Source organism: Sciurus carolinensis, chromosome 15 (genome assembly GCF_902686445.1).
Source record: "Sciurus carolinensis chromosome 15, mSciCar1.2, whole genome shotgun sequence".
Lineage (NCBI taxonomy): Eukaryota > Metazoa > Chordata > Mammalia > Rodentia > Sciuridae > Sciurus > Sciurus carolinensis.
In genome coordinates this window covers 8,854,708-8,871,492 of record NC_062227.1, presented here as the reverse complement: position 1 = coordinate 8,871,492, position 16,785 = coordinate 8,854,708, and the positions used below count along the sequence as shown (strand labels likewise).

Sequence of the window (16,785 nt, the reverse complement as noted above, 5' to 3'; positions counted from 1 at the left end):
TGAATGAAAGCTTAAAAATCAGGAGTCTATGGCTAAGGGAGAAGGGGAGAACAGAGTGGAGCTGACTACCCACCCTGCCACCGTGCCCTGGCAGCTGGGACAGGGCTTCGCTGGGCACAGATGTCTATACATGCAGAGTGGTATCAGTCTTCTGGCTCTTGGGGAGCCCCGAGGGAGAGACAGCTATCCAAGTGGGCAGGGCTAGATCAAAGGACCAGACCCAACAGAGGAGGCGGGGGCTGGCTTTCTGCTGCTCTCTGTCCATCTGCGCAAAGGGCCAGCTTGTACCGCCGAGCAAGTGGATGGCTCTGTAAGCTCTGTGACCGCCTACACGACACTCCAGATGGCAGATGGCCATAACTCAGTCACTCCCACTGAGTTCCTGGAGTCCAGAGGATGTCTAGGGCAGCTGGGCCTTGCCCCGTGGCCTTGGGCATGTGACTTCTCTCCGGAGAACAGAGTGAGACCATCACACACCTGCACATCACCAGCCCGTTATCATCCTTGACCCAACCGTGCCCCTGTTCCCGGGGGCTCTGCCTGGAGGCCTAGGCCAATCTCCTGGCGCCCTGACCCTCTGCCCTCCTGTCTTCAGCATGCTTGGCTCCCCTTCACCATCTCAGCCTTCCTCCCTCTGTCCTGGGAATGTGGAGCTTGCGCCCCACACCACCTGCCTCTGTGCAGGACCTTGTAGGAGTCGCGATTCCTGAAAATACCTGCTGGAAACGCAGCCCCCGCCTGCCGTGAGACCAGGTCACAGGCTCTTACCCTGGGTGGAAGTGGAAGGGCCATGCCCAGTACTGGCAGCGCCACAGCTGCCCTGGTGGTGGGCATGTGCGGGCAGCCCGGGAGGAGGCAGGAGCCGCGTGAGCATGCCGCCCTGCCTCCTGCAGCTGTGTCGCCTGGGGCGCGCCACGCTGCCTCTCCAACCTGTTCTCACTCCCTGAAATGGAGATAGCATCCTGCCTCCAGGCCGCTCAGATACAGAACGGGCACCGACCGCTCCCCAGGCTCCCTGCTTGTGAAAACGTGGTCTGTGTGAGCTGCGGGCACCTAGCAGCTGCAGCTTTCTACCACGTTCTCCCGGAGCCCCCCGCACCTCCAGGTGACAGGATAGCAGGTGAGGGAGAAGAGCCCTGGCTTTAGCTCTCTTCCCTCAGGGCTGACAAAAACACCCTGCGCCCTGCAAGGACCTCCCCAGCATGGCAAGCCCAGATGCAAAGATCAGCGTGCACAGCCGCCCGTCTGTGCACATGCACAGCGTCTCTGTTAGAGCCCACGGGGCTCAGCCATGGCCCTTGCTGGGCCCTCCTGCTCTGCATCCCTCCTGTGGTACTGCCCATGGCCACTTGCGCTTGCACCCTTGAATCCTGGCCAGCATCTGGAGCTGACTCTGGATAGTTCACTGGCTCAGCATTTCTCCAGGAGACCTGGAAGCAGGTAGGTGGCCAGGACACACAGGGCACTGTCCCTTTAAGACTCGTCCTGGGTTGGGTCCAGCAAAGGACAGCCTTGTAAACAGCCCTGAGCACAGCAGGGAAAATGCACTTCACAGGCAAGTGGGATGACACAGCAGACACCAGGGGAATCCCTCACTGCAGACAGCAGGCAGCCCCCAGCCAGCCCGGGTAGCTGGGGAAACAGGCTGGGGGAGAAGTCCTTCCCAGGCGGCTGGCACAGAGCAGGTTTACAAACCCAGAGTCTGATTTCTCAATTGTCACCGCCACAATCTTCCCATCTTCTCTTGGAAATGGGGAATAACACATCTCACAGCTTGGAGCAGCCAAAAGGCCCCGAGGACAGAACAGGCTCTGATGTGGCCCAACACCTGGGGGCCTTCCCGCCCTCCACCTTTGGCCCAGCAAAAGACATGTTTTCTCTGTGGTCTTCTCCCTCCCTCCAGGACCCACCTCCTGCCTTGGCCAGGGTCACCCACAGGGTGGAGCTTGGCCCCTACAGTGGCCACAGGGGGAAGTTTGTGTGTGGACGGTGTCCACATGTGAAGATGTGGGTTTCCAGCTCTTCCTGGACAGTGGGGTGAGGGACAGTGACCTGGGTTATGTGAGAACAGTAGTAACCAGGCAGCACTGTTTCCTCAGCTGTAAAGTAGGCCCCAAACATCTCCTCCTGCAGAAGTGCTGGACCCTCGGCTGTGCGCTGGTGCAGGGGCACTGTCCTGCCTGCCCGCCCTCCACACCCTTATCCTGCCACCTCCTGTCCCAATGGGAGGCTTGGGAGTCCCGCCTGTGGGCAATGGGACTTGGGGGCTGTGGTCAGAGTGAGCTTGCCTGATTCTCCCAGGGTGGCTCCAATGCACCCTTGACCCCCAGAAGCCTCAGATGGGCTGAAGAATGAACACACAGGGAAACGGAGGCCAAGCAACCAGCCCCCATCACACAACCAGCGGGGATCAAGTTGGAATCTAGCCACTTTGCTGGCCCCAGACTGCCCCTCCCCTCAACAGACGTGCCAGGGGTCAGGAGTAGGGCCTGGACAGGGGAAAGTGGAAAGTCCCTTTTTCTGATAAATCCCCCAGGGTGACTTGCATTTTCTGTGCCTTCGGTTTCACTTATAAAACTCGCCCCCTCCCCCAGCAGAGGTGAGGCGCGGAGCAGGGAGGGCGAGCTCAGACCTCGCAGGAGAGGCAGGTGCTGGGTTCCAGGGCCCACCAGAAGGCTGCCTGGGGATGTCCAGTGGGAACGGGACAGACAAGCTTCTACTCTCCTGGGGACAGTGTGGCTCCTGGGCTGAGTTCCCTGGGCTGAGCCTCTCCCCTGCCAAGCCTCAGTTTCTTCCCCTGTTCGGTGAGGGAGGAGAATGGCCAATCCCCAGGGTCCTCAGTAACACAAGAACCGATGGCACCAGGCCCCACACGCTGCTGGCCTCTGTGGCTCTTGTCCACTCTCGTCCCTCGGTTCCACGGAGTAGGGGCCCTCTGCCTCCTTCCAGCCTCCCACGCCTTCCACAGAATCTGGCACCCAGGTGAGCTTGGGTGCCACCATTGAACCTCTGTCCTCTTCAGCTCTTTTGGGGAGGGGAAAAAGAGATCAGACTCTCACATGGCCTTGACCAAACCCTGACCTTAGGCTAAGAGCCAGTGCAGGAGGTGACACACAGAGATTAACCATCTACTGGAGAGGACAGGGCTGTAAGGTGGTAGTTCTGGACCCTGCCTGGCCTGAGGACAGGGACACGGGTCTGTCCACTACTTCAGAAGGCTACAGGGGAGGCGTGAGTGAACCTCAGGAGAGAAGGCACGCGTCTGGGGTGAAACTGTGAAGGGGTGCAAAAAGCAGCTGAGTCTGGGAGTGAGGTCGGGAGAGGGGAGACTAGGCAGCTGGCCTTCACCCCGGCTTCCCCAGGCTCCTGAAGCCCGGAGTCGCCCTGGAAGATGACGTTTCCCTCTCCCCTCCGCCCCACCTGGCTTCCCACGCCCGGAAGAGGTGGCTCCGATTGATCCAAGGGCTGGGGATCCGAGGAGCTCTGTCGGCCCAGCACTGGGTGCCGCCCAGGGGCAGAACCGCGGGCGCATCACCGACGCCCACTGGGCCTTCCTCCCCGCCATCAGTCTGTGCTGGGGGCCCCCCATTTCCCACGTAGGAAAGCGGATGACCACGAGTAGGAAGCTGCGTGCCCCCAGTGGCTGTGCCAGCGGCGTGCACCGTGCAGGAGCGGCCGGCGGTCTGAGGGCGAGCTCCACCCGGGAGAATCCCGGCCCTGGCCGCAGCGGCCACGCCCTGTCGCCTTCCAGCGGCGCCGGGCAGTTTGCAAAGTGGCCAGGGAAGGGCTGGTTCTTGACCTCACTTAATACAGAGGCATCACCGAGGCTCGGGGAGGTGCTGCGGCGGGGCACGTGAGGGTCCCCGGGGCCACCACGGGACGCGGCGCCTTGCTGCCCGCGCCGGGGACCCCGCGTCGGCCACTCGGCTTAGACCAGGCCCGCTCGTACGGACACTCCGGCCCGGCCCCGCCCCGGCGGAGGCGGAGTCTGGGGGCGGGGCCGCGGCGCGGCGGGGCGGGGTGGGCCGGGAGGCGAGGCGGGGCGGGGGCGGCACACAGCCCGGGATCCGGCGGCAGAGGCACTGGCGGGCTCAGGCCCGGAGCTAGGCGGCCCGGGCGGTCGCACCATGGACTCGGGCGCCGAGGAACACGAGCTCAACGGCGACCTGCGCCCAGGTTCGCCCGGCTCCCCGAATGCCTCGGTAAGACCCCCCATCCCCGCTGCTGTGTGACTTGGCCCGCACCTCCCTCTCTGGGCCCCGCACCCGCGGCTCCGCGGGCACCTGTGAGCGTCGCCTGGTGAGCTCGTCCACTCTGCGTGGTGGTGGGGGGCGCTGCGCCACAGCGACGTCCTGCTTGATCTGTCCGGGACCCGCGTGGTGGCCCCGGGGGCTCAGGCCACCCCAGCCGGGGCGCAGGGGCTCAGGGGCGCGGGAGGACTGGCGTGCTGCCATCCGCGGCTCCGCTCTGCTGCGCGGCGGCGGAGCTTGGGCGCTGCTCCGGGAGCAGGGACGGCCTGCCCCACCACCCTTCTAACTTCAGCCTCGCTGCCCCGTCTCCTCCTGCGTGCCCAGGGGTGGGCGGAGAGGAGTCACAGCATCTGGGCTCCAGGCCAGCAGTAAGCAGACGGCTACGTCACAGGGTGACCACTTTGTCGGATGCTGCCCCATGGGGGAACCGCAGGCTCCACTCACCTGCCCTGAGAAACAAGTCACCCACTGAAAGCCTTCAGGGTGTCCCCTGGCGGGCCCTGGCGGGTCCTAGCGGGGCCTGTCCAGAACTTGCCCTGCAGGGCCAGGGAAGGCTGTGAGCAGGGGCCAGGCCTTCGCCGCCGTCCTGCCCCCAGTGTTGGAGGTACACCCTCTTCCTGAACCTCCTCCCCACCTGACAGTCCCTGGCAGGCCAGGGCTGAGCAGGCCAGGGAGCCATCCTGGCCCGGCCCTCTGGTGACTTGTTGACTTTGGACATTTTTGCATATTCCGACCCCCCAGGGATGGGGGAGGAGAACCATGGTCTGGCTGGATTTTCCAGGCTTGCTTTTGGCACGATTGGGGCAGAGTGACCAGTCTTAGGCGTATTCCTTAGGCAGGCCATGTTTGGGAGGAAGGGCACCAGCTGGGAGTGGGGTCAGTCCTGGAGCTGCACACGTTTGCCCTGGGTTAGAGATGAGGAAACAGGACTTAGAGGCGTCTTGGGACTTGCCTAGGTGTGCAGGACTGGGCCCTGGCTCTGCCCCAGTGTGTGAGCACTTTGGAGCAGTTGGCAGATGAAACCCCTGACTGTGTCCATTCACCTTTTGGGCCTTCTATACATGATCTTAAAAAGGGAGAACAAATGATCCGTGATGGCCTTTGAGGACATGTCTTAAGCAAATAAAGTCAACAAAGAGGCAGGTGACCTAGAAACTGGTGTAAAGGAAGGGATTCTGCTCGCCTCCCACCCTTGGCCTTGCCCAGACTATACCATCTGCTCAGCACCATCTCTGCTCAGCTCCGTAGGCATCAGGGTGGGCTCTGCCTCCCAGGGGTTCTGGGTGGATCTTAGGCTCAGGAGTCATTATTTTGACTCTGGGGACCAAACAGAGAGAGAAGCAACCTTCTACCCCTATCTCCAGTCTACCTTCAGAAATCAGAGAGCAGCCCAGATGAGGAGGAAGTGAAGGCCAAGGTGTAGGAGTCCAGAGGAGCTGGAGGACTACCACACTGTGGGGCTGGGAGGTCAGGCATCCCATGGAGACGATGATGTCAGCGCTGGCCCAGGGTGAGGAGGAAGGCAGACAGGTCTGACCCTCCGACTGTATGGAGGGTGCCTAGGCAGAGGTCACAGCAGAAGCAGTCTCAGAGGCTGGACCACCACAAACATGCAGGCCTGGGTGGGAGGTGGCGAGCTGTGGAGAAGCCTGGTAGGCCCATCCTGGGTCGTGGGGACCTCAGGTCCCCAGCGAGAGGCTTCTGTGAGGAGCGGTCAGCCTACAAGGCTCTGCTCACCCAGCCGGCTCAATGCCTTGTCCCCCACTGCCCTGGGCACCTTGCCTTGCCGTTTCTTGGGCACATCACGTTAACACTCTGCCTCAGTTTCTTATCTGCAGATAGCAGTGCCTCCCTCCCAGTGACGTCACAGTGAGTCCTGTGTGCTGGTCTACAGGAAGTGCTTGGAGCAGGGCCCAGCACGCAACGGTATAGGCAGCTTTATAACTTCCCACCTGCCACAGAGACCCTTTCCTGGTGGTGACCCCAGGCAGTGTAGCTTGGAAAGAGCAGCACCTTCCCAGGGTGGGTCCTCAAGGGGAGCCTGTTTCCTCTTCTATAAAATGGAGCACTGTTGCTTGCTTCCCAGGTGGCTGAGCTGTGCCTCCCCTGCAGGTCCTCTCGGGCCAGGCAGTGGGGAAGCTCCACCATGCCCCCTCCCACATGCCTGGCAGCCCTGGGGTCCTTCACGTGAGGATCAGTGTCTGGGAACTGAGTGGTTTCTTCTGTAAGTCAGCTCTCTCCTGGCCGGCAGCAGGGGAATAGTAAACTCCAGTTTTAATGTGGAAATGACCCACGGCTGTGTCATGCTCAGGGCATGATGCAGGGGGCAGTTCTGCATTGCACATTGCAGAAGGCAGATGACTGGGAGATAACCCGGACATGGCTGGGTCACAGCCCTCTGGTGCCACCCCACTCCTGCCACTCACAGTCTCCAGGGCAAGGTTCCTAATGCCCCGTCTCTAGCCTCCAGGTCACTGACCTGTGCTCACACTTTCCATCTGGGGCCTGCGCAGCCTCAGTGGGCCCAGGAGGTTTCCTTTCTCTCATTTCCGCTTAGTTGGCAGGTCTTGAGACTGGCAGGGCCTCAGCTGAATTCTAAAGGCGACCCTGTGGGCCTCAAGGTCACTCCTGGTCAGTTCCGAGCCCAGGGGAAGTGCTGCCCAAACCCAGCCCAAACCATAGCCCAGCTGCTAAGAGGACCCCACCTCCTGCACTTTCTGCTGGCTCACTAGGGTTTCCTGCCGGGAATGCAGACGTGGAACCCAGAGACCCTCAGGCCCTGCTTCCTGGGCTGGTTGAGCATGAATAGCACAGGCATAGGTTTCAGAGGACTGGACCCCGAAACCAACCCTGGTGGCTTCATGCCAATCCTGGTTGGGGGGACAGACCCAGCAGTGCCACCCCAGCATGCATGAGAGATGCCCAAGGCCCACAGAAGGTCCACAGTGGCTATGGGAGCCTGATTTTCAGGTCTCCCCAATATCCACTGGTGCCTGACTGAGCCCAAGAGGCAGGCCCCTGAGCAGGCCAGGCTGAAGTCTAGATAGACTTGGACTTCTGGTGACCCAGGGCCCCAACTTGACCTGCTGGCCCCTTGGGTTTGCTCAGCCCAGAAGGACCCATGCCCAACTGTCCCTTCTCTTCTTTGTTGCTGCTTTTGTTTGTGTGCAGTTAATTATGTGCTGGTAGAGTTTTTTGGGAGGAGGCAGAGCCTATCACAATGGGAACAGCCATGTGTCGGCTAGAGGAAATTCTTGCCCCGTCACCCACTGCAGGGCACCCTGACAGGCCACAAGACCTTGGAGGCTGCTATGTCTGTCCTTTCTATATGCTTATCTGTCTGTTTTGCAGATGAGAAAACTGAGGCATGCAGCTGTCATCCTGCTGGTCATTGGGATGGGGATGAGAGAGGAGGTGGGGTGGCAGCCCCAGCACGGCTCTGGGCCAGCTCTCTGTGGCAGCAGCTGGTCTTTGGGCCCAGCTGGGGCCACAGTCCCCCAAGTCAAGCCCCAGGAGCCCCATAGCCCCCACTGTGCTATGGCCAGGCCAAGCTGTGGGTGCAGCAGGCCTGATCCAAATGCCCTCTGGCCCGGCTCCCCTCCCGCTGGAGCTGTGGAGCCAGGTGCCTGGGACCACATGACCATAGAAGGTAGCCCCCTGCACGGGGCTGGCCTTCCCCAGGGTTTTCCCCAGCGTTTAGAGGAAAACAGTCCGGCTTCACCCCAGCTCCCAGGTCTGCTGTGGTTTCAGGAACTCCTGTGGGCTCTAGGGACACATTAACCAGGCTATTTGTTCCCTGAACTGCCCAGGTCATGGGCACAGGCCCCAGCAGGAGTTTCCTGGCATGCTTCTGGCAACGGCCAGGCTTGTGGGACTCCCTGACCTGTGCTCAATAGCCCTATCTGCCTGCCCATCTTGGGGCAGTCGCCTCCTGGGCCCAAGCCAGGCACCCCCAGGAGGCCTCTGTGCAGTCCCCTTCCCCAACCACGTGAAGCCCCCATCAGCCCACAGAGCCTTGATGGTTCCTCCGCCCAGGGTGGACACCCATGGTGTGTGTCCAGCGCAGCCCTAGGCTCAGGGCACTCATCCTGGGCTCGACTTCTCATCTCCTCTCTGAGCCTCAATCTCCTGGTCCCTAGGAACAGAGTAATGTCCCCTTCCATTCAGTAGGTAAGCAGGCTTCCCAGGGTGGGGCCCCAGGTAGGCAGGTGGACTGAGGCAGCAGAGGGCCTCAGAGCCAGGCTGTGGGGAGCTAGGGCTTGAGCCAGTCAGGGGCCTCCCCAGCCTCAACCCATGGCCCATGGCCCTGTGCTTCTTGTCATCTCAGAGAGTGAACAGGAAGCAGATGGCCAGGTGGGCCAAAAGTACCCTTCCCCAGGAGGGACACTGGGTTGGGACCTCTGCTGGCCTCAGGGCTCTGAGCCACATGGGGTGTTTGCTTCACAGCCCCATGGCACACATGACAGCCAGACTCAGAGTGGGACAGGGGCCCCAAGAGCTCTGCCCCACAGAGCAGCCCCGTACCCTGGCCCATCTTGACAGGGACCAAGGAGACAGTGCTGTCATCGTCTAGGGCTCTGAACCCTGGGCTGGGTTCAAATTCCAGCCAGTCCTCTCTTGCTGTGTAGCTTTGAATAAGGAGCCTCCCGCCCAAGCCTCAGTTTACCCCCTGAAGTGGGTATGAGGACAGGACAGCAGGGCCGCAGGCTCCCATGACTGGAGGTGCTGAGGGCTGAGGTCAGGAGGAGGACCTGCGATCTGCTGCTGACAGTGCTCATTCATGACGGTGTGGCCATGAAATAAGCAGTTCAGAGGAGCTCCCTGAGAAAGGCACTCTTCCTCCTTCCCAGAGACTGCCACGCTCAGCTCAGTGCACGTACACGTTTATGTGTGTGTGTGTACTGTTAGTGCATGTTTGTGTGCATGTGTGTTGTGTGCATGTGTATGTGCATGCACATGTGCATGTGTGTGCTTCTGTGAGCCTGTTTGTGTGTATACTGGGCACATGTGTGCGTGTGTTTATTCATGTTGTGTTACATGAAGTGCACCTTTTATATGTGCATCAAAGTTGTGTATGAGTCAGTGTGTGCACACGTGTATAAGCGTGTATAAGCGTGTGTGCCCTATTGTATGAACGTATATTGTATGCATATGTCTAGAATAACTATTTTGGGTTTTTGTGTTATGCATGGTGTGCTGATGTGTATGTGTTTGTGTGTGCATTCCATGTGTGTATGCATGGTTGTGCACATCTATATTGTGTAGGTTCATGTGTGTATATTGTGTGTGTGTGTATTTGTGGGGTGTATGTTTATGTGCATGCATATCTATGTCCGTCTATAGAACCCCTTCCCCAAATAGTGGGAGCATCTGTATGTGACCTTTTCGCTTAAGGACAGATCCTGGGATGGGACGTGGATAAGCACCAGGGCAGCCAGCCCGGAGGGAAGGCACTTTGGTACTTTGGGTTTAAGAAACGCGGAGCACATGCCTGCTGTAAGGCAGCAACCTCGGGATGCTCTGCACCCAGAGGAACATGTATGTGGCAGGGTGTGGCCAGCTGGATGGCCTGGTGGAGGCAAAGCTGGAGGTGACGTCAGTGCCAGGCAGGGCCAATAAGCACAGGCTGTCCACACCCAGACCCATGCAATCTGGGAGGTGTCCAAGGAGTGCAACCATCCCAGAGGGGCCTCATAGGCACCTGCAGTGACCCCAGTGCCACACTGGGGCTGGGGGCTGGTGCTGGCAGCTTTCCTTGTGTGCACTTCAGTCTGGAATTGACCCAGGTGACCGTACTACACAGCAGCTGATACCAAAGGCAAGTGGTTGGAATGTTCCGGCCCAGGTACAGGCAGCAGAGCCCAGCTGCATCTCCCACGCACCTGCCCGCCTCTTAGACACATTTAAACCTAAAAATGCATACCACCAAAACAAAACTGCCCTCTGCTGGTCCTGTGCGGCTGCCTCGGAGCTTGCCTGGCTGTAGAAAGTGGCCATGTGATGCCTGTGTCCGCCCTCCTGGTACCTGCAGCACAGGCCTCCTACCCCTGCATCTTTCATGAGTTTGGAAATGGGAGCTCCCTCCTGGAGAAGCTCCAGGAGGCCGCCACCACTCGGCCATGGCCACTGCCTCCTCTCCAGTGTCCAGTCCCTGGGGGCTACAGAGCAGGACCAGGCAACCCTGGACAAAGGAGCAGACTGAGGGGTGGTGGGATTTTTGTGGTGACTGGGAAGGGATCCAACCAAGGCAATTTGAGGGGTGCTGACTGGCTTCACTGAAAGAAGGGACCTTGGAATAAAATGGGCTGGCTCAAGAGGCGACCTCCCTGGCAGGAGAGGGCTCTGTCCTGCTAGCGGAAGTCACAGGAGGCTTCCTGGAGGCAGGGGTCTCTAGGCATGACCTTAGAACATGAGGGTCTGTGGTAACAGGGAAGGGTGCTCGAGGTGGAGGGAGCCGCAGGCCCCTCAGGCCTGGCTGGGTTGGGAAGGTGGGAGGTAACTGGGGAAATGGCATCCAGGGCTGAGTGGAGGCCGGGACCCGCCCTGAGATAGGCGAGTGACGACACCAGGTGGCACACGCCATAGAGAGGAGATCAGAACGTGTATCCCTGTGTTCTTCCTGTGGAAATTAAGGAGAGGGCTAGGTTTGGCTGATGCAACATGCCCAAGGCATCTGTTGAGCGCCTGCTGTGTACTGGCAGACTCTTGCTGCCCCGTGTCATTGAGCAGCTTGCAGCTGGGCAGCGTGGCCAAACCATTCTGCAGGGTGTGTGGAGGGTGTGGGCGGCGGCCAGGGCAGGACCAGCCTTAGGGCCCAGCTCAGGAAGGCTTGTTTCCAGCCTGGGCAGTGTGCAGGGATTTGTCCACCCACACACCATTTCCCTTCCTGGCACCGGGCAGGAGCCCAGGCCTTGAGGGGTGGGGGGAGAGCCCTGGGCACAGCAAGCAGGGAGGAGCACCCCTGCATTAGGCAGGTGACAGCCAGAACCCCAGGGCGCATGTGCTGAGGTTGCTTTTCCTTCCCTCCAGGGCTTTATCCCTGGCCTCCCCTTTATAAAGGCAGAGCACACTTAGAGTAACGCACCTGCCATGGCCAGGGCAGCAGAAGCCCTCAACCCTGGGGGGCTCGGCCCACCCACTCCCTGCTGACCATCACCCTCCCCACCCCTCCTGCTGATTAGCAACCTCCCTGGGTCCCTCTCTAAAGCCCCCTTCTTCCCCTGCCCCACTGACGGTCTCCTCCCCACAGCCGCCCCGCTGGGGCTGGAGGAACCAGCCCATCAACATGAACCATTACGCCAACAAGAAGAGCGCAGCCGAGAGCATGCTGGACATCGCGCTGCTGATGGCCAACGCGTCCCAGCTGAAGGCTGTGGTGGAGCAGGGCCCCAGCTTTGCCTTCTTCGTGCCCCTGGTGGTCCTCATCTCCATCTCCCTGGCTCTGCAGATCGGCGTGGGCGTGCTGCTCATCTTCCTGGGTAGGAGCCTGGCTATCAGCTCCCAGTGTGGGTGCCCCACCCTGCACACCTGGCTCTCATGGAGCTGCCCTCCCCAGCCCCTGGACAGCAGGGCACACTGTCCAGCACCTGTGCAAGGCAGAGTAGGGTCAGGTCTCAGGTCTGGGCCTGTGGGTGTCGGCGTGCCTGCTTCCCCAGGTCCGGCCAGCTCCCTCCACCAGGCGGCCTGTGCCAGCCAGTTCTTGCAACCCTGGCATTAGCCAGGCCTGCCTTGGTGACATGGTCCAGTGACAAAAGAGTAACCAATTACACAGGAAGTGAAGAGGGTCCAGGGGACAAGAAGGGGCCATGGGCCCAGAGGTGAGGAAGGACCCTCGCCCAGAAGGTGAGGAGGAACGCAGGACCCTGACCACTATCTCCACGGACAGAATGTCCAGCCATCCCTGTTGATTTTGAACAAAAACCCAATTGTAGTTTGTACCCTCTGGTGTTCCAGTCGTCCCCAAACCGAGTCACTAAATAACATCCCCTTGACATCAGCCCAGCTTTCTCTGGCAGGCAGACAGATGGACCAAAGGCAGGCAGGAAGGTGGGCTGGGCCCCGTGGAGCCCCGTGAAGTGTTGCCTGTTGGCAACCTGGGCCCCAGGCACCCTTGGTCCTTGTCCAGAGGTGAAATCCTTGTCAGGAGCTTTGCTTTGCTTCCAGGAAAGTGTGGCCCTCCTGGGGCCTGTTTCCACCTGGACATGGGTGTGATAGAACCTTGGGCGGGAGGGAGAGCCCAGAGAGAAAGGCACAGGAGGACACAGCACTTTTGCTTTAGAAACCAAACCCGGTCTGGCTTGATGACCAGGAGCAGCGTGACGTGGGGTGCTTGGCTTGCCTGGGCTTCAGTTCCTCATGGAGAATGGGGGGCTACAGAAGAGGGCCCCCAAACCAGGGGATGCACTGTCAGGGTTTTAGCAAAGCAGGTTATTTTTCCCTGTGTCTGGTTGAAGACCCTGTGATGTCCACACAGCAGAGCCCCCGGTGGGTTCTCCTCCCAGGCCTCCCTGGACACCATCTTCTCCCTCTCACCCATAGTCAAGTACGACCTGAACAACCCGGCCAAGCACGCCAAGCTGGACTTCCTTAACAACCTGGCCACGGGCCTCGTGTTCATCATCGTGGTGGTCAACATCTTCATCACAGCCTTTGGGGTCCAGAAACCTGTGATGGATGTGGCACCCCGGCAGTAGGGCAGCCAGGTGAGCCAGGAGGGAAGCATGGGACCCCCAGCTGTGAACCACCATGGAAGTCGCTCAGGGCAGGGGAGTCTCCAGCTGGCTGTCCTTGTCACCCTTTTCTACCCCCCACATGGTTTCTACCTGGTCACTGCCTTGAGCAAGGCCTGCCCCTCCCCCTGACTGGCTGCTTGGGGTCCAGTGGTCACGGTGCTTAGATATGTTTTGGAGCTACCCTTTGAGTTGGTTTGGTTTGGTTTGGTGGTGCTGGGGATGAACCTAGGGCCTCGTGCGTGGTGGGCAAGTGCCCCACCACTGAGCTTCACACCTGGCACCTGGAGCCACCCTTTAAACACCCAGAAAGCACGTGCAAAAAATGAGATTTGAGAACTAGGGGCTCTGGCCCCACCACGTTAGCCACACCCAGCAGGTGGTGCCTCATGTGAGCCTTCACCTGAGAAAGTGGCCTCCTGCCCACCTGCTGCCTCACAGAGTTGGCATTCAGGGCCTTCTCACATGGAGCCCCGTGACACCTCACCTGCCCTTGCTGGGCCTTGGAGGGTCTGTGTCACACCCTGCTCGGGGCAGACCCTGGCCACGTGCAGGGCAGGCTGAAGCCAGCACTTCCCCAGAGAAGGCGAGCGCTGCCCAGGCACACGGAACCCGGAGGCAGGACCCCGGAGGCAGGACGAGCGGGGAAGCTTGGGTGACTCAGGCCGAGCCGGGACTGTGCACACCGCAGTCATGTGACTTTGGTCAGGAACTGTGGACACCGCAGTCCTCGTGGCTGAGGGCCAGAGATAGCCACATCCCCTGTGGGGACACACTGGCCCCAGTTCTCCGGCCATGAGCCTAAGGCTGATCTCCTGCTGGGCTAGGAAGCAGGTAGCATCTGCTTTGCTGCCTGGTTTGTTGTAAGCTGTCCTTCCACAGAGCCCCTGGTGCCATCCTGACCCTTCACACATGGCATGACCAGGCCACTTATTAACCATCTGCTCTGTGGCCTGAACGCAGTCCTTGACCCTCCCTGAGAATGGGTCATCTGCTGGGTTCTGAGGCTTATGGGCACAGGGCCCACTCCTCCTGGCTCCTGCCCTCCATGGTATCCTTGGGGCTTCCTAATGGGCCCAGAGTCTTGGACTTGGTGGGTGGCTGTGGTCACTGCTGCCTGACCTCAGTGGGCCAGGCCTTTACATTCTGACAGGACCTAGGATACTGTACTTCAGAGGAAGAACCAAGGGCCTGGAGATCTTGACGACTCAGCCAGGTCAGAGGAGCCCTTCTCTGTGGCCCTGAGGAGCCTGCGGGCCGGTCACCAACGTAGGTTTAGCACCCCCTCCAGCCGGGGCCACTGCTGAGTGCAAAACTCACACCTCCTCTCCTCTGTCTAGAACCCTGAATGGCACCTGCCCCCCAACCTGGCTGCCAGACCCCAGGAGCCACCGTGCCCTGAGTCGTCCACCGGTCTACGTGCAGCACTCCCCAAACCTGCCGGTGCCCAGGCTGGTCTCGCTGGACCATGTCCTGGGATGAGCCTCCATTCTGACTGTGACTGCCACGTGGGACTGGATGCAAGGCCCAGGAGGTCAGAACGGCACAGCCCCAGAGACGTGCAGCAGGTCCCTGGAGCAGCTGGGCGAGGGGCCAGCACTGGCCTCTATCTCAGGACTTTCAAGAAGGACAGGAGATTCCCTCCCTTTGCCTATGCACCAGCAGACCCATTTCCCATGGGGCCTGCCCAGGTGGCTCTGGCAATGGCTGCCTCTGCCATTTCCTAACTGGGGACCCTGGACAGCCAGCACCACCTGTTGGCCTTAGTGGTGGCCACCCGCTCTGACCTCCGTGCCTGGGCTTAGCAGCCATCAAAAGGCAGCCGTGCCCATGTGGGCCATCAGCGCTGCCTGCGCCCTCCACCAGCAGTGGCCCTGCAGAGCCCCAGCCCCTCCTCAGGGGTCCAGACCCCACTTTCTAATCAGGAGTGACCAATGACGTTCATGCTTATCCCTGCCGGGCTCCGTGCACCATCCTCCCCTCGTGGGCGGGGACCCTGCCTCGGCCCCTCTTCGCAGGGCCTGGGAGCAGTTTCAGCCAGGCTGCCTTCCCCAGAACGCTGGGTTCGGGAGCTCTTTGGCTCCCAACTTGACTCAGGGTGAGATTTAGAGGCAGAGAGGCCAGGGTTTGAGGCTCAAAGGCCTTGCTGCTTTTATTTCTTTATGCATATGCAAAATCACAGAAAAGTTGCAAGAATAAAGAATTCCCTTAGACACTTGTGAACATCTTGCCAAGTGTGTCCTTAGCCACCCCAGAACCTGCACCACTGACCTCCATAGCCACAGAGGAATACGATGCCCAGACGTACCCATACTGGGTCACCTACTATGCGTCATGGGGTGAGCTGGCCTCCAGGGTGTGAGGCCTGAGTGCCACAGGCTCTGGGGGCCCAGCCGCTTGGTGTACTTGGACTGTCGAGTGCTTCTGTGCAAAGTGGTAGAAATGGGGCCTCTGCTGGCCCTACCAGAGCCGTCCCATCTGCTCTGATATATGCGACAAGTGCTCACTACCTTGTCCCCATGCCCAGGGACCCTGCTGTGTCTTTTGTAGCAACATAAAATAAAGCCTTGCCCGGGACCCTGCATGACCTGTGCCACCCCCATCTGAGTTCAGAGCAGGTACTTTCCTTCTACCAGGCCCTGGAATGTCCCTCAGGCTCGCTCAGGTGAGGCCTTTCCGAGATGACTGGCCTGGGGTCCGGGGGCTGGAGGGTGACTTGCACCAGGGCTGCCCCAAAGTACTTGTTAACTTTGGGACTTGGGTGCTGGATGATGGCCGTCCCCCCCAGGGAGCTGGGGAGGGCAGCATGTGGGAGGAGCCTGGGGCACAGCCGCACTATCCCTCACTGTCGTCTGTGGCCTGGCAGGGCCCCTGGTGACATGCTGGCACTCCCTCCGTTTCATGCATGGCCGTGCTGGGCCAGCCCGGACTTCCTGCTGTAACAGGCCGTCTGTACTTCCCCACAGTGGGGTCCAGCGCTACCCTGGTCAGCAGGGACATCCTCCTAGGCAGGAGACCGACAAGGAGCCTGTCTTGCACTGGGCCTGCTGCTGGCAGAACCCCTAACCCAGCAGAGACTGGCTCCCAGGCCCTCGTTCTCTTTTTCTTGGTCCCCAGCCCTTCGCCCAGCACCAACCACCAGCACCCCAGTGCATCCCCCAGCCCCTAGCTCCCCACCTTCCCTCTGGCATCGCCTCTGCCCTGCTATGGGATGCCCCACACAGTCCCCTCCAACGAGACGCCTGCAGGTCCCACCAGCCTCTGCCTCTCCAGGCAGGCTTTCCAGGACACAGGGCGGGCCAGGGCCTCTCCCAACGCCCCACGCCCCACCCTCCCCACTCTCCGTCCTCCCCATGCCCATCCTCCCCACTCCCCACCCTCCCCACACCCCATTCTCCTCATTCTCTGTCCTCCCAATGCCCCATCCTCCCCACTCCCCATTCTTCCCACTCCTCGTCCTCCCCACTCTCCGTCCTCCCCACTCCCCATCCTACCCACACCCCACCCTCCTCTCCCTGCCCATCTGCACGGCAAACCTGGACTGACCAGCACCTGGTGCCTTAAGCTGGTCACATAAGCCCCCTGTGGTCCCAGGTGTGATTGCCCAATCAGGCTCCCTTGATCCATGAGTGAAAGAGCTCGGGGTGAAATGGTCTGAGTCCTGGACTTGGCTTTCAGATTCTCCTAAGGACACAAAGTAGGGGAAGTGGCTGGAACCAGATGGAACTGTGCCAACGTCTAGACCCTGGGGGCTCAGGCGCAGCTCTCTCTGCTTTTGTTAATGTTTGTCCCATAAAGAGAGTTTT

At 60.3% G+C, this 16,785-nt stretch overlaps 1 protein-coding gene across 1 annotated transcript; it reads left to right on the top strand.

The window, feature by feature from the left end:
* The first annotated feature begins 4,041 nt into the window (after nt 1–4,041).
* On the top strand, nt 4,042–15,563 carry Ninj1 (ninjurin 1). The gene is made up of 4 exons (XM_047526959.1): nt 4,042–4,202; nt 11,500–11,728; nt 12,789–12,952; nt 14,320–15,563. Exons 1-3 carry the CDS (start codon nt 4,128–4,130, stop codon nt 12,941–12,943), a joined length of 459 nt encoding a protein of 152 aa, XP_047382915.1. The 5' UTR covers nt 4,042–4,127; the 3' UTR covers nt 12,944–12,952; nt 14,320–15,563.
* Nucleotides 15,564–16,785: the final 1,222 nt, after the last annotated feature.